Below are 27033 nucleotides of genomic sequence, written 5' to 3'. Positions count from 1 at the left end.
TTCACAGAAGACAGAAACTGCACTATGATTTAAAGAAAATATTTAAAATTTTGTTCACTGTATCTGGATTCCCCTTTCAACTTCTTTTCCAGTGCTCAAGACACCCTGTATAAAAATGGCAAACCTGCATGACAAGGAGGATCTTTATTTTGCAGGTGTGTCTGTTGCTCCTGTGCTCACCTGTCCAGCACCAGTCCCTGGTGGGACAGGAGCCCTCTCTGCAGTGGTCAGTGCAATCACAAGACCCATTCACACTAAGCAACCAATTCATGAAATGCCTCATGCATTACCAAATTGAGAAAAAACCAAGTACATTTCCCAATTTGTGTGGCCCTCTCCATACATTTCTGTAGCATTTAAATAGAAAACAAAGACTGCTAAATAGAACTTCATTCACATAAAGCAAAATACAAAACTTATGTAATTTATGTCTTTATGTCTGTTTAATGGTCTCTTTCATAAATGAGCTAGAGCTACTCATTTCTAAGAATGACTTTTTTGTTTTGTTTTCATGGATTAAAAGTAATTAAAAATATAGGTCAACACTGAAAATTTGTAACTTCCACTCAAGTCTACATTTCATATATATTCTAAAGGACTGTTGCAATTTTCTGGTTGAAAGAGACTAATCCAGTAGCTGAACAACAGCCTTAGAAAATTCTAAAACTTCAGGATACTCGTCACCAACACTTTTATTTTAGTTTCCATTTAAAAAGTGTCCCAAGTCTGAATCTGAAAGTTGACAGCCTGACAAACTGACATACAAAAAAAATTTACTTTCTTTAGTGCTTATTTCCAACAAGATTATTGATATTAATTAAAAATACCAACTTCAAAGTAAAATGACCAGCAAGAAACAACTAACAACATTTGTGTTTGTTGAAGAAACTGTGAGCTTCTGAGTCAGCTTATTTTAATGTATATGTGACACTATAATCACTCTTCTTCACATTATTATAGCACCTAACAGAGCTGTCACCAAACCACACTTGCTAGTTTTGAATGAAGAACATACATTTAGATATAGAAATGCACACTAAAAGCACATTCATACACTCAGATATATACTAAAGATATTAAGCAGATTCTAAAATTATAATAGGGAAAGCAGGGAGATTACAGGGGGATTACAGCATAATTTTCAGCTAATTATTTAGCTGGTTCACTATTTCAGAATAATTCTGCCACTGTGTTCTATTTACAATTGTCAGAACAAGAAGATTATATTTATTAAGTCAAAGAAGGAAAAGAAGAAATGTGATGGAGGGTTAAAAAATCGTTTCCAACATTTTCACTATTTATTGATTTACAGTTATTTAATATGTGCTATAAAATCATTGAAATTGCAATAGAAATAGCCTTGGCACAAAGAAAGCCATTTTGCACATAACATTTTTGATGGCATACACGAGGGTGCTATTGTTACAGTGAGGACTGGAGCTACAAATTTCCTGGTATGCCTTTAAAAACTGAACAACAATGCTGTCATGGGGTTTTTGCTAATAAAAAAATTTAATGGAAAAATTTAAACGAAGACCAAACATAGAAGTATATTCAGCTGCAGATCCAAGCATGCCAAATATATAAAAGACACAGCCTTGTATCAATTGATATGTTAAAGTTGTACACATGCAGTGACCTACTTAGCATGTTGTAAGTTGAACGTCTGGCTCTTGCTGCTGTCTACTAGGTTGCTCAGCTCTACATTTTATATTTGAGTGTTGATTTTGCAAAATACTTGCAGCAGCAATCATGAAATTTCAAATTATTAATTTTTTGTTTCAGACTTCGTACTGCTTCTTGGCACAGTCTATACCCAAAGAAATATAGCACCCTTATCATGGACTATCATAATTTAAGGCTAAGGAACATTCTTTGGTTTACTTATTTTTTGTTAAGTAGGTTGTAAATCCTCTGTATTTGTTTTTCAAGACAGTAATAGCACTTGTTCAATTACAACAAGCCATTTAGTTCTCTCCTGCCTAATGAATTGAAGAGCTGTGAAACAAAAATGCCAAGAGGAAAAGAGACTCAGAATTCTTATGTGGACAACCATTTGAACAGATTTTAAGGTCTAATTTTATTATACACATAATTACCAATGAAATTTGTTACAAAGGACAGAATCTGGAATTATCCTTAAATGCAGAGTGACGAAATTAATCAACTTATTAGTCAGCTGAATCAGTGTACTTTGCAGACTAATGTGTGTAATAGATTTTATTCCTAAAACATTTTTAACCTTTAAAACAAAATACTGGAAATAAAAACTAGGAAACATACACTCCAAAAGTATCCCCCAAAAATAAAGAGCCATTTGATCCACTCAGCTAAGCCAGATGAATATTTTTCTTAAAACCAAATTTCAATTTCTTAATGCTACTTCAACATAATTCCTTCAGTACAACAAAGGTATTAGTGGCAGATGTATCCTTCTAACTATACACTGCAACAGAGTTTATGATCAATAGACATTGGTAAACATTTCACCCACGGAGTCTGAAAGCAAAACCAAATGAAGACAAAATTAAGCTTTTGCCCCACAACAATTATTTCAAGATTGGGCGTTTGGCTGCAGGAAAAACATTCTCAGTATAAGGAAAACATATTCAATATTTCCATCTGAATAATCTGAAAAAAAAATCCTCTAATGGTTTGCTTTAATATATTAAAATACATAGTATGCTGGACTTTGGGTTTTTTTGGTTTTTTTTAGTGGAATCCAAAGGAGAACTCTTTACTGTAATGCTTTGCATACTGTACAAGAGCACACACATAGATCAGTAAATTACATGGAGTTATATTTGCATTGTAACATGTTCTCTCATTAACTGAGCCAAATCAACTTGAAGTTACATAGGCAAGGTAAGGCAAAGATAAATTGTTACTGTTGTAGAAGGATAGTAACTTCACCATGGATCTAGATTTATAATATATACAAAAGATTCTTGCTTACAGTCATTTAACACAACTACTTCTCCTCCACTATGAAGTTCTGTGCTCCCTTCCTTGACTGTTTTCCTTTCTAGCCACAGAAAGAGGAAGCAAAGACTCCTACTACTGACCACAGTTTTTATTACTGTACTAGGGCACAAGCCTAAACTGTGGCATTTTCTTGCTTTCACCTGAGTAGGAGACAAGAATACATATATAACCTTCAAGAACGAGAACTGTTTGGGTAATAGTGCTCCTGAAAGACATCATCCATGAAAATTCCTAACAAATTGATTCAGGCACAACAGTTTACCTAAAAAAAAAATACGTAATCTGAAGGAATTTTAAATGGAAACACACTGAAGGTAGCACAGCACTGGAGAGAATCAAAAGCAATATGATACATCTATGGTTAATTTCCTACTATAAGGTTATAATTAAAAGATGAGTTTTCAATACCTTCAACAGTCAGAATACATAGGGAAATGTAATTTCCTTGGAACACAGACAGAATAGTAGATAAAAGCAGCAAAAGAAAAAAGTCTGTGTATCATATAAGTTAAAATGCTGGCTGAACTTTGAGCAACTGATTTTCAGTAACCCTGAGTTAATAGCAAAGCTATTTTTACAAATATGAAATCCTCTGTATTTTTGGAAGACACTGACTAAAGTCTGAAATTCACAAGAAAATTTTGTAAGATTAAAGATTTTCCTATTAAAAAAGACATAGTTTGTCCAATTTACTATTCCACAAATCCAGGACACATGACACTTGCAGTCGTAGCCACAAAGTTGCATCATCCAATGCAGAGAAATGCATTGACCAAATTACAGTTGACCAAAATACAGCCAGAGCATCCTCCATCATAAGAAAGGAGCTGGAAACATCCTGTGTGAGCTCTGCTCTGCATTCAAACAGGATGGAAAAGTACCTTTCAAAAAGACAAATAGCTAAATTACAGGATGATGTTAAAAACATACCTTCAAACTGTCGCCCCAGAGATTACAGAAATGCAGTAAGATCTTACACAGAGGAAAACCATGCAGAATTAGCTAGTTTGTAAGACAATACTTAAAACTCACTGCAGACAGCATTGACTTAATATTGGTGATACAAATTCAATGCCAAATAAGCCAGCTGAGTGTCCAAGAGAAAGCTGTTATTTCTTTACTGCTGAGGGAGATTTTTGTATTTGGTTCAACACCTGTGATGTGCAGTATTGGGTTTATATATTGAATTACACAAGCCATCCTCCTATATGAGAAACCTATAGCACCATATTTAGGCATGGCTGGTAGAGGATGGCCAAGGACAAGTTGGGATCCAATGGATTGCAGGCATTGGGATTATAGCTAAGCACAGTTTTATTGCAGAAAAAAGCAGCTAAAACATAATACAAAACATTATGTATCATGCCACAGCAATTCTTGAATGAAGAAAGGCTTTAAATAAAAACCTCCTAGTGGAAACAGTCCTTCAACATTATCATGAAGCTTATAGTTGACAAAATAAGGAAAAACCCCCAGTCCATGTTGTAACAAGACACAGTTTGAAGAGCAAACAGCATCTAAAAGGCAGATAAAAGCCCCCTTCTCCAATTGCAGTCCTCCAATTCCATTTGCTGGGTATTTTTGATATTTCATTCTTTAGTAAACAGCTGGAGGACAGCAATGGTTTCAAAGCTAACAATGCTCTAACAAGTTTAGTACTTTAGTTGAAATCTCCAGAGTACACAGCAAGTGAAGTGGAGACAAGCAATGAAAATATGAATGCTCTACTCTTTTCCAATAGATATTTGTAACCATTATAGCAAAGAGAGCACACATTTCATATTAGAACAAAAGTAACACTCAACAGTATTTTTATACACTGGATTATGACTGTTTCATGCCAGAACATGTTATAATATGCTTAAATAAAAAGAACAATAAGCAAGTATATGTAATTATTTTTCTAACATTAAATTATCTTTTACTATACAGAAGTCTAATTTTTTCAGGAAAGGAACTAGTTTTGATAGAAAAGTTATAAAAACGTGTCAATATTTTTAAAAATAAAACAGTTAAATTTTTTTTATGAAACCCCTTTAATGATACTAGAAAGCAAAAAGGCATAGAAAAAATGTAACCTTAAAAGTGTAATCCAGTGACAGCCCTACTGTTACAAGTGCAGAACATTTTAAACTTACCTCTCCTCCGTTAACATACTCCATCACAAAACACAAACGATCCTTTGTCTGGAACGAATATTTCAAGGACTTGCAAAGAAAACAGCAAAATCAAACCAATTATCATACTATGATAAAACAGCTTGCACTTAAACTGCAATGAAATTTTATTTCTTTAAGCAGAAATTCTGATATTGGTAAGAAGTTTAAGAGCAATTAAAAGTGTAACTTTTTATCTGGAGCTTGAGATGAAATAACACAAAAAATTTCAAGTGTTTCTTCATCTCTGCTACATGTCCACTGATAGGAAAACATCATACAATAAAGTATTAAATGGCTACCAAAATACACGGTTTCATACATCCTTTCTTACTGCCATACACACCACTAGCTATTTCCACTCTACTTTATTATGTCCACTTCCACAGTGCCCATGAAGACAGATTATCATATTCTTTTTCATTTCTCCCAAATGAAATCTCAAGTCATCTTAACATCCAGCATGCTTTCATTTCCAAAACAAGAACTCTCTAGTTTCATATTATGGAATGTTAAGAATGCTAAGTGCCAAATTAATATATTAATTTCCATATTATTCTAAATTTGCAACAGATGTTGCGATCTTAATTAAAATTTTTGATTTATCAACGTTGACTTATCAGTGATACCACATAAAATCTACAGATAAAGACTTGGCCTAAAAGAAATTAAATGTAGTAGAACTACATGTGACTAAGTTGCATGTCTCAATACAAAACTTGTTGAAGAATAACAGAAAGATAAGAAGGTACAAATGCAGTACCATTGTTGCATTTTTGATGGGAGGTACCCCTACTCCAGCTTACCATTACACTCTAATTCAAGAATCATTGCAGGATCTCCTTCATCTTTACTGAATTTCCAAGAGTATTTTGGCCCACCAATGTAAATGCAATCTTCTGCTTTCCAAAAAAAGTTAAGTTTTTCTAAATAGGAAAGCTTCCATACTATACTTAGAAATTTTAATACAAAAAAATTCCCGATCTTGAAAAGCATGTTCATTGTATTTTGAAATAAAGGAAAGTTTTTTTAATATATTCTCAAACAAGAGGAATCAGAATTTTTTTTACTTGTAAAGTTAAACCAATTAATCATAATTTGTCATCAGTCAAAATTTTCATCTTTTCAGTCTTTCCCTTCTATTAAATATTAACCTTATGAAGATAAAAGTAGTGGGTTTTCAGTTTTGTGGCTCTGTGAGCTACTTATTTTGAACAAATAGTTATTATTATTGTTTTATAGAATTCTTGCTTAAATTTCCTTGGTAAAAAATGCTTACACCTCTGTGAAATTAATAACTTTTATTTTAGAAGTGTTCATATACAAAAACTGCAAAAAATTGCACAGTTACACAGCTCTTCAATTAAATTTCTTTTCAGTATAGTAAACCTTTACAAATTTATTAGAAACTTTATTTATGAATTCTCAATTACATATGGTGATAAAGGATATCATAAGCACCAGATAGCTATTGAATCATCATGAGAAAGAATTCAGAATTTGTAAAATATGTTCAAATAAAGGATGTTAATGTATCTGCTAATGTACTTAAAATAGTTCCCAATACTTACTGTTAAAAAAGGGTGCCTGGTGTTTTTCAATACTCTGCTTTCTGTAAGAGTATGAGCCACTTCATCCTGAGAAATAAAGAGGGGAAGAAGCAGGTCTGAATTAAGATATATAATTGTTATTAAATTAATTATAAGGAATATGTCAACATTTTCAAAAAGTGAAAGCTACTGTACAGTTCTGAAAAATGAATGAATCTTCACATTTTTTTGAGGAAATATTTAACAAAAAACCGATTTATGGTATTTTATTTGGTTTTCTTATTTTCTTGCTTTAAATGAAGTCTTTACATACAATTCAGAGAAGAAAGAAATTATAATATTGGATTTGATAGCTTAAAAACATAAGTCATCACAACTTCACAGTTCTGCTATGAATCACCTGAATGATGTATTTACAGACAGACTAAACCAATGTGTGAGACATGTACACACTGAGTAACTGACAGGCAAATATAAAACCCAGCCTCATCTAGCCAAGTGTTCAGTAAAGTCAGGTTTTCTGTTTTTAAACTTTCACTTGGTTTGGTGCTGGTTTTGTTTTTCTCCACCCAAGCTGTCCTTAGGAGCCTGGTGGTCAGCCGTGCTCCTCTGGCCAGGCTGAGCATCCTAAGGACATTGGCTCCATCCTTGGGGACAGGGGATGTCCACACAACCCCAACTCATTTCCAGCCACAATTTGGAAAAGAGGCACTTTGGAGAGAGACAGTGACATTCTCCTGTCTGTAAGCCTGAACAGGAAAGGTAAAAACAAGTTCTGTACCAAAGTGAGAGAAGGAAACTAAGCCAGTTGCTCATCCATGTTTGTTCCCTGCTCCCCTCATTTTCTGTAGCACTGAGCTTCATGTCACACAGAACTAAAGACTACCCTGGTGTGACTCAAACTTCAACTGCAATCCTACAGAAGTAAATATATTTAGTCAGAGCACACATTATTATTGCCACAAATGATACCAATATAACATTATTGTACTACACACATGCTTTATCAGATTATGCTCTGAAGATAAGGTATTATTAAACTGGAAAGTAAACACAGATGTCAGGAGTTTTTAAATTAGATTTTAAAAATTGTCAAAATAGGAAGTTGAACAACAACAACAGAGTCAGTGGTAATAAATTATGATGCCATGTAGTTGAATAGTAGTGCAACACTGAGTACATACACTACAACGACATATAGGGGGAAACACAAAAACAAAAAACACACAAAAACCCCAAAAAATAGCTAGCAACAACAAAAAAAGCACTTTAAGGAGAAAACAAACATAAAGGTTCATTTATTTATTCTTTTTTTAACCTCTGTGGTTCACCAGATACATGGCATAAAAAGCTGGCAATGGCCAGATTTTCTGGAATGGTCTCAGGAGACTGTAATACTGGTAGTAATATCCATGCAAGTGTAGTATTAGTGTGGCATGTAAACAGGATAAACAGATTTAGTCTGGACTGGGCAAATGCTATACAGCTGTCAGTGCACCACTTTTCTGCTTCATACTAGCTTAGGGGTAAAACCTTCTATAGGGCTACTTTTGCACAGGCAGGTGGCAACAGGAGAAGAGGGAATGGTTTTAAATAAAAGAAGAGAGATTTAGATTAAATGTTAGGAAGAAATTCTCTACTGAGAAAATGGTGAGGCACTGGAACAGTTTGCCCAGAGAAACTGTGGGTGTCCCATCCCTGGAGGTGTTCAATGCCAGCTTGGACAGGGCTTTCAGCAATGAGGTCTAGTGGAAGGTGTCCCCATGCACAGATCTTTTAGCTGCCTTCCAACCAAAGCCATCCTGTGATTCTAGAGTATATTACATCACTTACCTGCTGAATTGGGACTGCAGGTCCATTCTACCTAGGGACCATATCCTTAGCACTGATCTCCACAGCTAAATGCTACTGATAAATCCCCAGAGCATGTTCACAGTCTGACTGGGCTTGACAGCTAAACTCAAACAATTCCATCCCTGATTTCCTCAAAATTTCTCTACCTTTATACATCTATGAACAAGATTTTTTTGCTCACCTTAAACAAAGTGATGCAATTATCAACTTAAATCAATTGTAAAAAGTCAGAGATACTGTAGCAGGCAACGAAGTAATTAGAAAACCCCTAAAATTTAAAAACCTGTTTGGTATGTTATTAATACCAAGAAACAAGCTGAAATGTTCTGAAGGCTGGAAGGATATAAACCAGCAGCTGAAGAAAAGGAGCTCACAGCATCTCCTGAGGATCCCCAGATGCCAGGGGTGAGCAGAACACTGGTTAAGGATGTCAGGCTGCAGACTGAGGTTCAGCACACAGCAACCAGACTCTGAGACTCACAGGGCAAACCACAGAGATTGCTGCCAGGTCTTACAAGGAGGGGCACTGAGGTGCTCCTTCCCATGCAGAACCAGGGGAGTACAGCAGCAAGACCCTCTGTTCTTCCTGTATCTCCTGACTGTGAAGAACAGGGCACTCTGCTGCTCTTAGCCAAACCATGCACACGCTGACCAGGCTGCCACTGCACACAAGACAGCTGCTGAGGGCATGTACAGCTCATAGGTCAGTCTCTGCACTGCTGAAGACATACATTTAAGTCTCTCCCTTTGCAGCAGGGCTAGTTTTAATGACACCCAAGGAAATATAATTGTCTTTGTGTCTCCACTCCTCTGCTAAATTTAATTGCAAGTGATCTACAAGTTCTAAAGCTATTAGAAAGTGAGACAATAAACATAGACTGCAAAACTCTTGTAAGCCCTGTTTTCATAGGTCAATAGGAAAATCATACAAATCTGAAGGATATTTTAATATTTAATATAAGTAAAACAGCATTTACTCATTCACATTCAGTTTTTATGGATACTGATATTGTTAGCCTCAAGCATTCAAAAATATCAGTGGGACCCATATCCCTCAAAACATCCTCATTTAATAATTGGGATTATTTTTAATTGTGTCTCATGTTGATAAACGTAGGCAGGTTTCCTGCTTTCAACTTGTTCTGTGGAAGTGGGAATCAAAACTTCAGAACTGCTGGAAACAAAGCTCAGAGTAGATGATCTGTATTTAATCTTGAGTGATATTATGACCAAGCACAAGAACCAGTGACACTGATCAAGTTTAAGTGATTGGACAAGGCCAGTTTAAACCACAACTTCTATTTCTCAAAAACTGAAAAAAATTGAATGGTTAGTCCATGCATGGCACTCTTATACAACATAGCAGGAACAGAGCACAGGTCCATTACATTAAATGTGTTTCTCTGAATAAAACTGCAGGTGACTTAGAAAAAAATGTGAAGTAATATGCCCCACAATGCACTTTTTGTTGTATAAACTCAGATTGTATTATCCTCCTGGTCAGTAAATTCTCCCAGTGTTTTAGCACATTGTAGATTATAAAATACTGAGGAAAAGCTGGGGGTTTTTGCATTCTTGTTTTCTGAAGATACGCACATACTTCTATCAAATTAAGTTATCATCAAAAAATCAATACACCTTATGTATTAAATATTGATTATTCCATTCTTTAAAATGCCCCAATATTAAAAATATAACCCTTCTTACCTTTGCAATAATTACTTCTTTTTTCAAAATCTTCATAGCATAGTATTTGCCACTAGCCTTCTCTCGGACCAGGATAACTTTGCCAAATGTTCCTTTGCCCAGTAGTTTTAAGTAGTCAAAATCATTCATTGTCTATAAGGAGCAAAGAACAAGCATTATCAAGACTCAGGTTTTCCAGTTCCAACATATAACCAAACCCTGTTACCAATAAAATAAGAACAGTTTACAAAAATAGGCCCACTTCCATGATTAAGTTTGTAATCACATAATTTTTTAGGTTGAGGAAGACCTTTAAGATCATCAAGTCCTGCTGTTAACCCAACACTACCAAGTCTGCCACTAAACCAGGTCCCTAAATGCCACACCTGCATGTCTTCACACAGCTACAGGAATGGTGACTCTGCCACTTCCCTGGACATCTTGTTTCAACGCTCGACAACTTTTTCAAAGAAGAAATTTTTCCTAAACCTCTCCTGAAGCAACTTGAGGTCACTTTCTTTCATTCTATCAATTCTTACTTGGGAAAAGAGATCAATCCCCCTCCTCTGGCTATACCCACCCTTCAGGCAGTTGTAGAGAACAATAAGATCCACTCTGAGACTTTCTCCAGGCTAAACATCCCCCGCTCCCTCAGCTGCTCCTTATAAGACTTTTCCCTGGACACTTCACCAGCTCTGTTGCCCCTCTCTGGACACACTAGAGCATGGAACTTTTCCCCTTGGATTATGGGGGTTTCATTCTGCTTCTCTTCCCTGTCTTCCAGTTCAGGATGGGGCCCAGACAACACTGGTCTTGCTGCTGTTGCCAAGGCAAAGAAGGCAGCTTACTGCTGTCACTGATCCAGCAGAATAAATCCTTCAGTAGTATTATTACCATTCTCTAAAGCCAAGTACTGCACACACTTTTATTTTTACAAAGCACACACAGGACAAAGCCTTAGCTTAAAGCAGCATTTCAAGAACACACCACATTTCAGAAAATTCATCAACTCCTGCATTACAAGGGACACACAAACATGGTGTATCAGTAGGTTTTGCATAACACCAACCACTGCACTGATGGCCTTTTTGAAACATACACAATCCTCACTGTAATCTGTAGGACTTTACAGTGACCTTGCATTAGAATTAGACTTTTAAAGATTTCAGTACAGATTACAATTACATGGTATTTACATTACTCAGTTTGGCTCTGAAAAGGAGGAGGTGCTTTCATCTTTCCTGTGACTCGGTTACTGCCCTAGTTTTGCAGGTTGAACACAGTACATCCAAGAGCTGGTTCCACCAACAGACAAACAGAGTCTTAGTAGGTTTATCAGCTCAACTGGTGTGTCACACATGGTAATAATATGACCAGATTATCTCAGATCCCAAAGCAGTATAGCCACTTTCCTGAGCCCAAACTTTGAGTCAATAATCCTCTTAGTTATACAAGTTCATTTCACAGCCAGTTCAGAAGCATCAACTCCATGGTCTATGCACTATATGCAAAGATGAGGATGTAGAGAATAAACAGAACAATACTGAGAGCACAGTGACTGCACAGGGCTGCCTTGAATTGACAGCAGAATTTACTTGGCCAATCACTGTGCCTCTACAGCACATCTTTCAGTGTGCTGTGTTACTGGCTTGGTTGCACCACAAACCATCGAGTTTTGCAACAAGAAAAGAACTAAAAAATTCAGAAAGGAAACACATTCACCTATTGTTGTTATTGCACTGTCCCACAGTATCAGTGACTTTCTTCCTTTGTGAAAAGCACGCCCCAAAACATTTTTAAAGAGTAATTATACTCTGAGTCTCAGTATTGCTAAGTTAAATATACTTAATCCTGTTTTGTGAGAAAAAAAAAATCATCCCTTATCTTTCATCTTTTCAGTGTTTCTTTCTACCACTAGTTCTGGCTTCAGGCAGTTGTGTTGAATACTGCTGTTCTGGATAAACTACTTCTACTTGTATTTTCCACAAGAGAATTAGTACTTATCTCTACCAGAAATACTTCTTAACACTGCCTACATATTTCACACACATTCCAGGTGTAGAGGCATTGGGCATATCCCTGGTGTGCAGTCACAAACAGTGGCAGCAAAATATATTCACTTGTGCAGAAGAATAAAGGGTAAAATTACCTTCTGAAATTATTTATTCCTTTAAGCTCAAGTGCCTGATGCCATTACTGTAGATCTGAATTTGCTGTTGACAAACTCTGAAAGTAATTTATGCATCTGCTCACTCTGAGTTTGCTTACATAAGAGGTAGAACTGAAGCTCCATCAGCCACATTAATGCACAATTCCTCAGCTTTTAAGTGTTCAACCTGCAACTTCAAACCTGCGAAAGGTCTTCAACACTCCATTTAACATCTGGATACCTAGATGTTTCAAAGCTTTACTAAAGAGAAAATGCTTCCCATATATCAATATTCTAGCTATATCAATAGGAATTAAATTGTTTTTCCATCTAATTGTTGATTGGTAGCATCTAAGCAAACTAACCTTGATGCCCACACAAACATTTTGCATTAACAGATCTTGCTTTGTAAACCACCTCACATCAGGAAGAACAAAGCTGCATTTATCCCAGCAAGAAATATGGGTAACAGAGATTTCAAAGGCTTGGTATAATTTTTACCTAAAGCAAACTCACTTTACATAACTGAGTGTAAAGTTAAAAGTTTATTAGTACAGACAAATCCTTGCAGAGCAAATTTTCCAAAGACAACTCTAATGTGTGATAACTTGTAGTGCATGATGTAGTATGTAAAGCTGTGATCACAACACTGTGTGGCTCCTCACATTCAATCAACTTGAGGTAAGACTTCTCAGTGATCACTTTCAGTTCAGTACTTTGGAAAGTCAGATTATCTACTCAATAGTTCTGTGACAACCATCAAGCAGAAAACAATTGCCTTTCAGCAAAAGCAGTGAATATTGACAAAAACCCACAAAAAATTAAAAATGCATTCAAAACACAATTCAGGCAGAAGATGAGTCATTCAGGGCAGAATCCTTCAGTCAAAAGCTATCGTGCTCCCTGACATGAAAGAATGGCTGACAGCTTTATTGATAAAAAATACTGAGCTAGTGACTGTAACAGCTTATCCCTTTAACAGTCACAAATTTATGAGATCACAAGCAGCCTCAAAGGAGTAACTTCTGATTTTCTCTAAGACACTGGAATTAGAGAGCTACCACCAGAACCTGAATAAAACCAGGTCAGAAAAGCTGCCCTTTGCCCATACATAGAAGGAGGATCTTGGCTCAACTGACAGCAAACATGGATTTGATGTAAGGGCAGCAAGTCAGTCAAATTGCAAGACTGATTGGCCCAAAATTTGCTTACATAATGTTCAGCAAAGCAGTCATGAATCTAGATGCAAGTTCAGTGAAAACAAGTTAAAAATATAAGTATATTTATAAGGGGAAGGTAATAGGTTTGCAAGATTTTGAGCCATGGCTTAACAGCACATTATGGTGGTAGTGTTAGTGCTAAGAATAAAGTCTCCTGATGCTCTCACTCCTTAGAAGCTTAGCAGAATGCTTAGAGATGATACACAGTGCAGGGTGACTCAAAAAGTCTGCCAAAGAACACAAGACCTTGAGAGATAAAAACACAGATGCCATAGCTAGGGGTGTACTGAAAACTGGTGGAAAAAGGGAAATACTTCCTAAACCTGAGGGAAGATGGTAACTTTGGAAGCTCCCATAAGATTGGATTCTTTCTTCTTCATGATTTTCCCAAGTTTTTCATTCCTACTGTACTCTTTTGAATCTTTTCCTTCATTACATTACTTTTAGGCTTCCTCTGAAAAATCTGTTCTTTATTCATCCTGCAAATCAAATTTGTAAATAAAGAAAAGCAATGAAGCCACATGAGACTGAGCTAACAAAAAAAAAAATTATGTTGAGCCTTCTATAAAACCTTTTTACTCCCCTAAGGGAGTATCTGTTGTCCATCTAAACACACCAACCCTATGGATGATCTGTTCAAAAAAAAACACCCTAATGTAAGTGTTGAAAATTCCTACCAAAGAAACTAACTTTTAATTTTTTTTAAATTCCTGATGTGCACAATGATTAGACCACATGGAGTTTTCATCTGATTTCATCAGGGAAAATCTCTACTAAGAAGTAATAGTGCAGCATGAAATAAAAGTAGTTTGCTAAGAATTTTAAGTGTTAAAAATTTTAGTGATATGTAAAACTTAAAGTGCACGTTGACACCATTTTAAAAATTGGGAAAAAGAAGAGGTGCCTCTGGTTCTTCCAGCTAATCTAAGCAGGGATGTAGCTGTCATGTCTATTCAAATCAAGTTTCACATCCTAAAAGCTGTTTTCTTTTCGCTACCTTTTCAGAGAAGAACAGGCCCAACTCCTCTCTGTCTTGTCTCTTAATCTGATTATGCTCTTCTACTCATATGTATACCATCTGGTGCATGCACAAGCAAAATTCACTGGGCTTAGATGTAAAATCAGGTGACAAAACAAGCTTTTGTCAAAAAAAAGGACACATTGTGTAAAAATCCCTGAAAGGAAAGAAATCCAAAAAAAAAGAAAAGAAATAAAAATGCATTAAGTCATTATAACTGAAATGGTTCTGATTACATTAACAACTATGAAAGCTTAAACAACAGCTTTTCAGAGACATTTCTACAAAACAGAAACAGTTTTAAAAATACCTATTTTTCACCATTTCAATGAGGATGAAGGCAGTGGTATTCCCTCTCATAATGGTCACTCAGTCTTTTTTATTCCTAAAACTACTAAGCATCCGTCACTAACATCTTCCAACAGTTAGAAATCTGTAGGATTCTGAGAATTGGCTCTATTGTTTTAATTTATTTTTTTTAACGTCATTATCTTTTTTATTTATCTTTTTTTTCCTAGTTCTATTATTTTGCTCTGTTATTAGATGTTGAATTTTTCATTTTTCATTTCACCTTTGTTTTGGAGATTTTGCTTTTGTCTTGTTGCCAAAGCCATTAAATATTCTGTAGCACTGCCCATATACTGTCCCAGCATATTATTTCAGCATTTCTTAAAGCACAAGTTGCAAGACAGAAACAAAACTGATCCTCCTACTCCTGTTCCTACAAACCCTTTTGTTGTATGAGAACACACATTGTACTGTGAACAAGGAGAGCACATTCCAGATAAACTACTTGCATCAGACAGCATTAATTTTGACACCTGGAAAATGACTATATCTATGCAGCGGTTTTGTACACCACTAAGAGGATAACCAGGCTTGGAACAGTGCTCAGATCTTTAACAGAGAAAACCCAAATCCCTTCCACATAATCACACTGCCTCTCACAAGGCTGACACATCTTAAAAACTGCTTCTGTCTTGCTCTCACTTATCTTATTTTCCCGTGGAGCACAGTCATTAAATACCCATGCCACCAGGCTAAAGGTTCAATGCCAGTATGACAATGTATCTTCAGAGTATTGTTACAGCTCTACAGAATTGATTTTACCTTTTTCTATAACAGACAAAAGTTAAAAATTTGCATACAATGAAACTGGCATAAAAGAACTCTGTTTAGACTGCAAAGTCAAGTTCTCAAAAATTAGGACATGATAGAACTAAAGTTACCTATGACACCTTTGTTATATTCTCAAGGGCATAGCTCTCAGCCTGACTTTTCTGACTTACTTCATGCAACACAACAAACAAAACGTGCTCTATTAGTAATAGAGAAATGTTCACCATTTCTTGTTCACCACTCAAAGGCATTCAGTTACGTGACCTATAAGACTGTTTTGCTCTGTCAGCAGAATTCTGCTTAGTTTTCTACATGCTTCACTTCTAGCTAGAAAAAGTAAAGTCAGCCCAATGTAAACTGGTTATTATTTTTCATGCAATTTCAATGCATTTCTTGATTCATGTCAATTCTGTATAGTAAATGAGAGACATGAGTTTGAGTAGTCTACACAGGACAAAATGGAGACACAAGCAAACTTTGAATGGCATGACATCTTTAAAACATGCTCTTGGTTGTATGTTTGACCTGTTGACTCTGGAAATACAACCACAAATATGTTATAGCCCACAACGAACATGTTCCTACTTAGACCAAAAGCTGTAAAGGATTGCAGAAAAATGAAATGCTGTTTTCTCTTACTCAGTGAAAACTAAAGTAAAGTTATTTCCCAAGTTAGCAAAACCCAAGGTCATTAAAAGCCAGATCCTGCTAGCCTTTCTCATGCAAATTACCTAATTTGTACTGAGTATTATTTGCATGAGAAAAGGGGCAAAAGTACTCATCCAAAGAAAATATTTTATTACCATACTTCTAAAATAGTAAGCAAACAAAAGGACGAAATAATAGTCAAACAATATGCAGAATGTTAGCATGTGCCTGAATGGCTGAACTTTGTTTTTCAGAAGTGCCATATCATCTTAACAAATAAACAAAACTAGAGCAGTTCAGCTTAATTGAAATAAATCAGTACTTTGATCTTCTAATACACGAAACTTAAGTTGAAATACTATTCCCTGCATATTGCTTTACACAACTAGACCATTCTAGTAAAGTTATTTACATATGACCCCTGTCAGTTATTTTTAAAGGTCATTACCTTTCTTTTATGATGGGTTGTTGAAGCATCCATCTCTTCTTCTCCTATATTGTCTATCTGAGAAGTTGGACTACAGTTCATCCTCTCCTCTTCTTGCCTCTGAAGTCTGTCTGCTACAGCCTGGATTGCTTCTGTCCATTCTTCCCTATCATGAATAAGCCAATACCTCTATTAGAAAGTCATAAAACATGTTACATAGTTTATGAAGTTTTTCACATGCTACATCGCTTCAATAATCAATTCTCACGTTACACAAGAGAAGACTCATATTAATTAATCACTTCAATTTCCTTTGAAATCCTGCATTTTGTTAAAGGGGGTGAAGTTGACCAGAACAGATCACTATATGGGTTACTTCAAGAATGAACAGTTTCTGATTCTGCAACTATTTTACTGGCTCAAACCTGAAAACACGTGTTTTCACGTATGCACTAGTATCTCATAATAATAACTTGCTATTTTAAGAGACATTTTGATATTCCCCCTTCCTTCAAGACACTTCCACAGGGAAAAAAAATTATTAAACCATATCATGTGTTCAACTCTCTGTCTGTCTCCTCTTAAAACTCAACTTACAGGCCTTTTCACAAATTTCCCTCAAAAAAGGAGCTCAAAGATAACTTAATTCCTACAAGCATCCTAAAAACCTGCACTGAGGGGCAGGCCCAGGTGAGGATTTTTCTGGAGGGACAAGCAGAGCAGCACAGACACACCAGGCAGCCCTTGGGCAGTTCAGAGTGCCACACCCAGCATGGTACCTGCTGCCTTTTGCTCATATTATGGTGGATTTATTACTGAATGCAGTGTGAGCTACCACACTGCACAGAAGAAAGACTAGGTACCCAGGTAGAATTAAAAAAAAACCCTCTAAGTGAAATAACAGAAAAAGCAAAGTTATTGGTTATTTACTGATACAAAAAATAATAGCCAGATCATAGTACTGGTCTCAAAAGGACAATGTCCACAGTGGGAAGATTCAGTGCATCTGACTGTAGACAGAGCATGGAAAATATGAGTGTGTTATCCCATGTCTCCTATATGCATTAAAAAAGTTTTTGGTGCATTAAAAAAGTTAATTCTTAAGAGTTCGTGACTGTTTACTGAAACAAGAAAAACTAATAAGCCAACATAAAATAAATTATAATAAGCATGCTGCTTTCTGTGCCAAAAGAAAGGAGCACATTAGGAGGAGTAAGACAGCAAGGCTGGAAATATTTCAATCCAGGCTTTGGATGTTCAAAATTTAACACTTCAGAGACATATCATGACATAGTTTTGGCTTATTTGAACACATTCATCCCACCTACTCACAGGCAACTCTTACACCAGTTATGAGCTCAGATAATATTTTACAGAAGCTGATTTAAAAATCTTTAACTAACGGCTCACATGTGCTCAGAATGTCACAGTTCCAAGTGCTGATTGCTGTGCAGGCCCAGCAGAGGCTCAAGGATTGCAAAAAGGAGAACAGGAATAAAACCCTCACCGTTCCTCTGGAGTGTCTACGTGGAACGTCCTCTCTATGACAGTGGTCCACTGAAGACATCTGATAATGAATGTGTTTGGCTTTGGTCGCTCTGTTTTCATCAGCTGACATTCTAGACAAATACATGACATTGCCTTTTTTATACATTGCCAGTTAATGGGTGAAGAGCAAATAAAATTACTTAGATGAAATTCATTCAGCTTATGTATCCTCATTCAGGATCTAGCCAGCACACAAGGAAATACAAAGCAGCAATACAACCACAGGCCTGAACAAAAGGAGCAGGTAATAACCAGAAGGTGAAGAAAACAGTCAGAAGAATTGATGAAACTTGTATCATTGTCCATATAAAGAGTGCCATCTCCATTTGTTAACTTGTGTTATGAGGCTAAGAAGAATATTAGATCCTGGATTGCTATAGCATGCCAAGGAAACAGCAGTAGCCACTGGCATATTTTTCCATCTGCACCCAGCAGGAGGAATATGACATTTTCCCTTCAATGGTAACCATGTCACAATTACTGATAGTACTGTCACTTCAGGGTAAGATTTATTGTAAAATAGACTAACTAAGAAAATTCAGATGTTGAAATTAGTCTCATCATTAAATATAGAACAACCCTACACACACCACCAGTGGGGCTGCCCCAGGAAATCATGTAATTCTCTTTGGGCCCTAGGGCAGATTCAGGTCTACATATGCTATTTCTCATAAGTATTTCTGTACACTCTTTCTAAAATACCCAAAAAATACTGATTTCAAAACCCCTGTAAGCAAACTATTCCATCCAACTATAAAGAAATTAACTATTTTTATTGCTGTAAGGTTTTTCCTAGGATTTAATGCAACTGTTCCTATAATTTCAGCATACTGTTTCTTGTCCTTTTGACTAAATTACTTCATCTTTTCAGCAGCAAGTGTCTAAATCCCTTTTAGACATGTGAAGACTGCTTTATCTCTCTTCAGTCTTCTTTTCGTCAGTTTAATCAATCTGTCCCTCACCAGCTGTGCTTTCAGATTCGAGATCTTCCTTGTTCCACAATTCTAGACATAACATAGAGCACATATTTCTTCTTTATTGCAAGACCACAATGCTGGCAATCCAGGCAATGGTTTGGTGCTGCTGTGTATTACTTCTACAATGTAGGATACTGCACCAAACACTACAACTGCAAAACTCTGGCAAACTAAAACTCCTTATTCATGCAAATATATTTAAACATTTTTGAGGAGCTAAGGTTATTCTGTCAAAAGTGTTACTTGTTTTCCTGCAGCTACCACAACGTAGACACAAACCATCACATCTCATGTCTGGAATATTATCACTTGTTCAAAGCTGATCCAGATCAAATGTGCATGTGTGATTTAAAATGATTCACCAGGTTCACAAATCAATCAATAATGATATGGTAAATGAATTCCTGTTCACCTACAATCTGCTGTAACTTCTCTTTGATATAGCTACCACCTACTAGTTGACCCACACCTTTTACTTATGTAGCTTACTATTCTTTATTCCAGTTAATGTCAACGCTTTACAGAAGTTCTATGACATGTAACACTTAACAAGGCATGCTTTCCTATCACAGAAATAAATTATTTTGGCTCTTCACAAATTCCAGATCCAGAAACCTCAACTATCATCTACTGCAATTTTTTTATTTGAAAAAAACAAAGAGTGGAAGTGAATATGTCTATTGATAGTATTTTTTTTCTTCAGCTTAGCAGAACACCTCAGAAGCTTGACAGACACAGGTATGAGAAACAAAAGAGGAGTGAATAATGTCCTGTGCACATGTGTATTCCTTGATGGACAAACATATATTCATCATACATCTATACATTATGTAAGTCAGAGTGTTCACTGTCAGGAACAGATATTACCTTCAATTTAACAAACATTTCATTAAAAAAGAGAAGCAGTAGTTCACCCTCATTGCTTACACATACTCTGCTAGGTCTTGGATGGAATGAGAGCCATCCTCAACATGTAGAAGAAAGATCTACAGCAGGGGGAACACAGGAAGAGGGAGTTTAACACAAAAGCTGGAAGAGAAACAAGGCAGACAGAAGCACAATGAAGTAGAGCTGCTTAGGGTACCTAACCAAGGTTGCAGCTTGGTGCAATTACTCATGAGATGAAAGAAATTCCCATCTGCAGGGTTAACAGGGTTTATTCAGCTTCCTCAGCTGAAGTTACAAGGAATGTGTGGGGCTACCTTCCTAGCAGAAGAGACTAGAAGCATTGTCTGCACTAAGATTATCTCATCTTACTCTTGACAAAATCATCCTCTCATCTTTAATCCTATCACACTTCAATCATGTAGGCTGAAATTTTCTTTACTGGGTGTCTGCCTAAAGCACACACTGCTGGAAAATGCTGCTTTTTGGAGAAGAGACTTAAAACTTGGCAAATCAAGACCTTTGATATCCTTTTAGTATTCCTGTGAAAATGTAAGGCATCTGGCCACACTACATGTGGGAGGGATAAGAGTGCAGTGGGAGGAGGGTAAAAAATTACAGTAACAATTCCTAAAGCACAAAATCATTGAAAGCCTATGCATTGAGTATAATCCAGAGGCTACAGCCATCTCCTGCCTCTTCAGAAAATTGACAGAACTTCACTTATATTATAATGCCTTACACTCTTCCTCAGACAATATGAAAGTACCTCACTGAGGCAAAATCCAAGGTAGAAAGACAGCATACAGCAAGTTATTTACAGGAGAGCTGCTAGGGACAAAAGACTAGAGAATAAAGGGAGGAAAGCAGCAACAGGACAGGAAAAAGACTGAAACTTATATGAGAAAGAAATCATGGGGATAGCTAGAGTATGGCCATACTAAGAATACCTAGGCTAGAGGAAGGAAGATGAAAAAAGCTGCCAGGGAAAAAAGTGAGCTGTGTAAGGATACCCTGAAGGAAGAAAGGTAAAGAGACAAACATGCAGAAAATCAAAAAGCACATCCTCTCCAATGCCTCTGATGGAACTGGAGATTTTGAATTCCACCATTTATTTTCTCTTTGCCAATATATACAAATATGCACACATTTAAATTTCATTATTTAAGTTTTCCAATTCATGTATGAAAAAAATGGAACTAATAGAATTACACCTGTTTATGTCCAAATGCTATGTATAATATGGTCTTCACCTATATATATACTATAAAATTATAATAATATATATTGGTATGTATTTTAGCTAAATCTGTATCTAATATACTACTTAAATTATTTTTTTCAGTCAGCCTTCAAAGTGATTATGCACATTATTAACAAAATTAATCAAAATATTTATTAACATTATAAATAATAATAAAACATTACTAACAAAAACCCCATTTCTTCTGAGTTTTCATTATAGATGATTAACCGAATAGATGAAATGTAATTTTAAAAAAACCTTAAGAATTGAAAATGGTACTGAAAGCAAAAAAACTGACAGACAAGTAACCCCCAAAAATGCCATTTCAGTATCATTGGAGAATATCATTGGAAAATAAAATTTAATTAGGTTTGGTAATGTTCTGTTACAAGTGGCTAAAGATTTGATTTCCTTGTGGGAAGGTTAAAATCGAATACATTCATATCCGTCCCTTACAAAGTGAAAAGGGTTTCAGAAAGAAGTGGAGGACCAGACTATTCCCAAAAGAGGTGTACTACCCATTCTTCTCAAGTAGATAAAAATAACTGAAGTCTGCTGATATTTAGTAGCCCCACAGGTTTCATGTGCTGCTGAATACAAATGTATGGGATAAACAGCATTCCTGCCATGACTGCAACATGAATAAAAACTTCTCTGTGAATATCTTTCACCTACTACTAGGGGGAAAAAAAATTATTAAGATGAATAAGTGCTGTAATACACAGTTACTGCTAATTACCAAAATATTTTTCTACTAATTAGTGGAAAAACCATAGTAGCTTAAGTCTGAGTGAATAGTTTGGAAAATACAAAAGCACAGAAGAAAGAGTGAAACTGGCTACTGAGAGCTGGCTCCGAATGCTCGAGTGATAGTTGGGTCATTACCAAGAGTAGAGAACATTCTACCATAATGTCTTCAAGTTTGCTACTATACATAAACATATGTAATTAAAGGACTGAATCTCAACTCAAAACAGTTGGAAGTCGAAATTATCATTCAAAAAGATGAGTAAGCCAGTAAACAGACAGACTCAACTTTGTGTTCTTGTATGCTAGCCATCTACAACTTGGAATTACACATTTTATTCCTAAAGCTTTCTGTCTTTCTGGGATGAAACATCGGTCATGAGAACTTTCCTTTAATATTAGAGGGGAGGAAAAACCTTGGGGGAGAACACTTGTTCAAAGCAGAAAAATACAAAAGCAGTAACAGAGAATTACAACTCTGTTCCAACAAGTGCATAGCACTCCTCTGGCCATTTTTGGATGCATACAGAAAATGGAAAAAAAATTAAAACAATAAAAAGAAATGCAAAGGATGTTTCTCAGTTATTGAAATAATCCTTTTAAAAAGCCAAACAAAGTCAGGTACATAACAGAGGTAAACTTTTGTCTTCATACCGACAACCAACCTGACAATTCTAAAATGTTAAGACTATCTTTTTCAAATAACTGCTACTGTCTAAATTAAGTAGTTATGCTAGTTAAACTCTCCTGAGCAACTCTAACTACAAACTGTATTTCAAAACGTTCTGTTTACTTTACACCATTCTGAACCACAGATGACAAAGTTTGCTTGAAGCTGTAATTACTCTGCAAAGCTGGGAAGCCAATTAGAGGGCCTGAAACCTGCCAGTTCCAAAAAAAAAAAAAAAAAAAAAAAAAAGCACAGATCATCTGTTCAGATTTTATTAAAAAGTTTAAAGTTTGAATTCTATAACTTTAACTGTATAATCACCAGCATTTCTTTCCTAAATGCAGCCATTCAGCACAAAAAAAAAAAAAAATAGAACACTAATACAATTTTATTATTTCATATATGAACGGTTTCAACTTCAGCAGAATGTGTTGATATGGCTAGACACGAATACTAAACATTCAAGCAGCCATAAAAATTTCTACTAAAAAATGAACAGAAGGTTGCATATCTGAGAAATTATTTCTAATACAGACAATAGAGACTGAGTTTGAGCACAGAGGAGAACTTCCTGTATTTATCAAACTATATCAAAAAAATAGTATCAAGCCACTGCTTGCATTGTTTATAGTGTTTGCAACTTTTAACACTGGGAAAGTGTTGTCTTTACACAGATCTATATCTCTCTACATATCTATCTATTTGCATAATAATTTCACCTTGAGTTCTTATTTTTCCCTTGGGCTTTCCTTTACAAGATAAACATTTTTGTCTCAATCTTTGCCTATTTAATTGCTAATCTAATTTTTCTTTTCATATCAAAATTTAATGAACACACTCCTTACAAATACCTTTTTCTGTTGTTGCTACTCTGCACTCCAAATCCTCACTTTTCTGATGACCTTTTTTGCTAGACAAATAGTAGACAACTAGCAGAATTAACAGACCATTTTCTAACACAGAGACAGATGCATATATTTTTTCTCATTTACACATGAAAATCCATGAATTTTTCATATAGGAACAAACATTTGTGTGTACCCATACATACACCCTTAGTCTGGTCCCCTTTTGATCCTCCCACTTATTTACCCATTTCCTAAGGGAAATCTACTTCTGAGACTTTTCCAAAAGGCCTTGTTCTTTTTTACTACATCTTGTTTTTGGGAAGTATCACCCTAAACTTAAATTTGGTCACACAGAGTTTATGTGAACAATTTAATATCTCTTCTTTGATCCAAACCAATGCAGATTTACCCTAAAAATGCTATTCCCAAAACTGTTCATAATAGATAGTTTTTGTCCATTGTTCCCATGACATATCACTCTTATTTTGGCATTTCCCATTTCTTACCCACCTCTATCACATCAAATATAGGTAGTTTTTCAACATTGTCTGTCCCCACAGTTTACTCTCATCCTTGTTATCATTTTTTATTTAGTACCAAAACACCACCCATCCCTTTACTGTTACAATTTCACCATCAGTTCTCTAAAGCATTTCTAATTTCTCTCTGTTTGTTGTACTAGTTATCTTTAAAATCCTCCTTAAACCATGCCTTCACCATGCCTTAAAAAACAGGAGGGAGGGAAGGAGGGAGGAAGAAAAGAAGGGAGATGAGAGTAAAAATCTAACCCTGACAATGGATTAGTTGTTGATGTGCTGAGACCACTGCCTGTACTACAGGCTAATACTGTCTCATAGTTTTCTCATACTCCCCCCATCTGTTTGCATCCATCTGCTGTCACTTGTTTTATATTTGGAATTTTAGTATTTTGGAGCAGGGATTGACTTTTTGTTCTGTATGGGTAAAAATCCCACTTCTGTGGGGCTTGGCTCATTCTAAGTGCTTTGATATTATAACAACATATATGACAAAAAAACCCTAATTATATTCCTTGAAGCTGTAAAAGATTAAACTTTGTGCAATCCATCATGCTGCAAAGTTTTTTATTTCTAATACTTCAAAAAGTACCAAAGTAGCATCTATGTCTTCCTGTCACTGCAACTAGTTTGTCATTTTCCCCTTCATGCAAAGAGGGAGAATGGAAACAGGAGATTTCTGCAAGGGTTTTGCCTGGGCTTTACCTTGTTTTAATAGAAGACAGTAAAATTATACATCCTTCTCTCTCTTTTATGCAAAGACCCCTGTTTTATTTAAGCAGCTGAGTTTATCACACCAGCATAAAAACTTTCAGTTCTGGCTATAAACTTCTAAGTCAAAGGACAGGATACCAACTATATCACCTAGAAACCATTCATAACACAATTTTAAAGCCTCCCAAACATTTCTCCATCCAACACAGATGGAAATATTTCCTATACACAATAGATTTGAGCTTGAATTTCTATAGGTGTATTTGCAAATGCAGTATATGACACATATATTGATTTCTTGTCTCCACAAATATTTTCAATATTGAATGAACATTACTTATTCAATTCTACTACTATTACTTTGGAATCAAAGTCACACTGTAATTATCAGTACTGTTATGTCTTATCTCTGGGTTCATGTAATCTAGTATTGCAACACATTTTTAAAAATGGACTTAAATCTCATTGCAAAGTTATTTTTGGAGTTGCATACAGGGTGGTGTCTAAAGCAGAAGTACTTTGGTATATAAATTAATCTCACTTGAAACAGACATACATATTTTTCTACCCATTTCTCTAAAGAATGTCTTTAGAATTCTTTAAGCACTTACATTATTCCACTGGAACCTTCCAATTTTCTTGTTTTTAAGCTTTTAAAATTCTAAAAAAAAAAAAAAATCTTGTCTCTGGCCCACTGAAAAGTTAAGACAAGGAAAAAGTAGCAGAGATTCTCCATTTAGAGTAGCAAAGGTTCTTGATAATCACTTCCACAGAGAAAATAAAAATAAAATAAAGTCTATAAAAGGTTACCTTTTCATAATAATAATATTATAATAAATTGCTTTTTCTTTTTAAAGACAAAAAGGGTATCTGTACCAGAGTGCTTAGAAAGCATTATCTTTCAAGATAGGAAAAAAGTTCCAGGTGACATCATTTTTGGCCAAAGCTCAAAGGATACTGTGAAGGGATACAGCTCTTCCCAATTATTCCCCATGTAAAGATCAAAATGAAGGCAAAGGGCCAATTCTTAGAGATCCTTCATCCCAAATGTGCTGTGTGATTACCTACACACTCACTGCTCATGTGAGAAGTTGGGTTTTTTTTTAAAACAGTCACAAATCTTCCTTAAGTAGAACTGAAGTAGAATTCTTCCCCACTCTGCCTTCCCAAATAATGATGACAATCAAAGTGGTTTACATAAAGCAGCATTTATTTCACTTACACAACAGCAGGCCAGCTGAAAACAGCATTTTGAGGCCATGTTGAGGTTTTTTGAGGGGGTGGGAGGGCACTGAGGAAATACATCCTGTTACCCAGAGTATTAGTTTTGCTCTCAAAGAAGCATAATGGAGTTTTAAAAGGACATTTTTATCAGGCCTTTGCCTGTACAGAGAAGTCATACCAACTGAATCCAAAATTATTTTTAAACTGGTTCTGACTGCATAAATGCCTAAGCAAAAGCAATTTAAATTAACATATTTTATTTTGCAGTTGAAGTGGGCTAGGAATGCACACCCACTCAGTTACCATGACTCAGTCAATCAAGAGTATCTGTACAAGCTACAGCAGTTTGATTACTTGCAACTGCTCCTCTCCACCTGGAAAGAGCTGAACTGATTTTGAACCAGACAATTCCAGTAAGCTCACACCTCTGAATTTACCCCTGAAAACCAGCATCACTCGATTCCAAGTTCCCACAATGAACTTCCCACCCATGTAATTACACCGCCCTCACTTCTCTTCAAGTGCATGGTAAGGAACCACAGCAGAGCTTTTTGTGAGTCTCAGTGTCAGGGCATGAGCATAGGGGACTAACAGCCTGCTTCAAATACACAGCTCTCACAACTCCCATTTAAAAGAAGGTGGTTCTGTTAGCTATAAAATAAGCTGGCTCCACAGGAGAGGAACCAGTGATTCCTACACACTACTCAGTGTCACCAAATCTGATTGATTTGTTCACTCTGCAACCTTGCAGCATCTCCAAGATGCAGTGCAGGGTGCCCGTGGCTGCCTTCCCTGTGCAGCCAAAGCTGAAGAGCAGTGGCCATAG

At 35.9% G+C, this 27033-nt stretch overlaps 1 protein-coding gene across 3 annotated transcripts in view; it reads right to left on the bottom strand.

The window, feature by feature from the left end:
• Positions 1 to 27033, bottom strand: part of AKT3 (AKT serine/threonine kinase 3) — a 145032-nt gene that overhangs the window by 37244 nt on the left and 80755 nt on the right. For all 3 annotated transcript variants that reach the window (XM_056486306.1, XM_056486305.1, XM_056486307.1), the window contains 5 exons: positions 18320 to 18431; positions 16834 to 16978; positions 10253 to 10384; positions 6713 to 6778; positions 5124 to 5192 (listed from right to left, as the gene is read on the bottom strand). In XM_056486306.1, coding sequence (XP_056342281.1) covers positions 5124 to 5192; positions 6713 to 6778; positions 10253 to 10384; positions 16834 to 16978; positions 18320 to 18431 — 524 coding nt within the window. The remainder of the gene's footprint in view (positions 1 to 5123; positions 5193 to 6712; positions 6779 to 10252; positions 10385 to 16833; positions 16979 to 18319; positions 18432 to 27033) is intronic.

Source organism: Oenanthe melanoleuca, chromosome 3 (genome assembly GCF_029582105.1).
Source record: "Oenanthe melanoleuca isolate GR-GAL-2019-014 chromosome 3, OMel1.0, whole genome shotgun sequence".
NCBI classification, from domain to species: Eukaryota; Metazoa; Chordata; class Aves; order Passeriformes; family Muscicapidae; genus Oenanthe; species Oenanthe melanoleuca.
The sequence above is the reverse complement of the archived record's forward strand: the minus strand, read 5'-3'. Positions and strand labels throughout refer to the sequence as shown.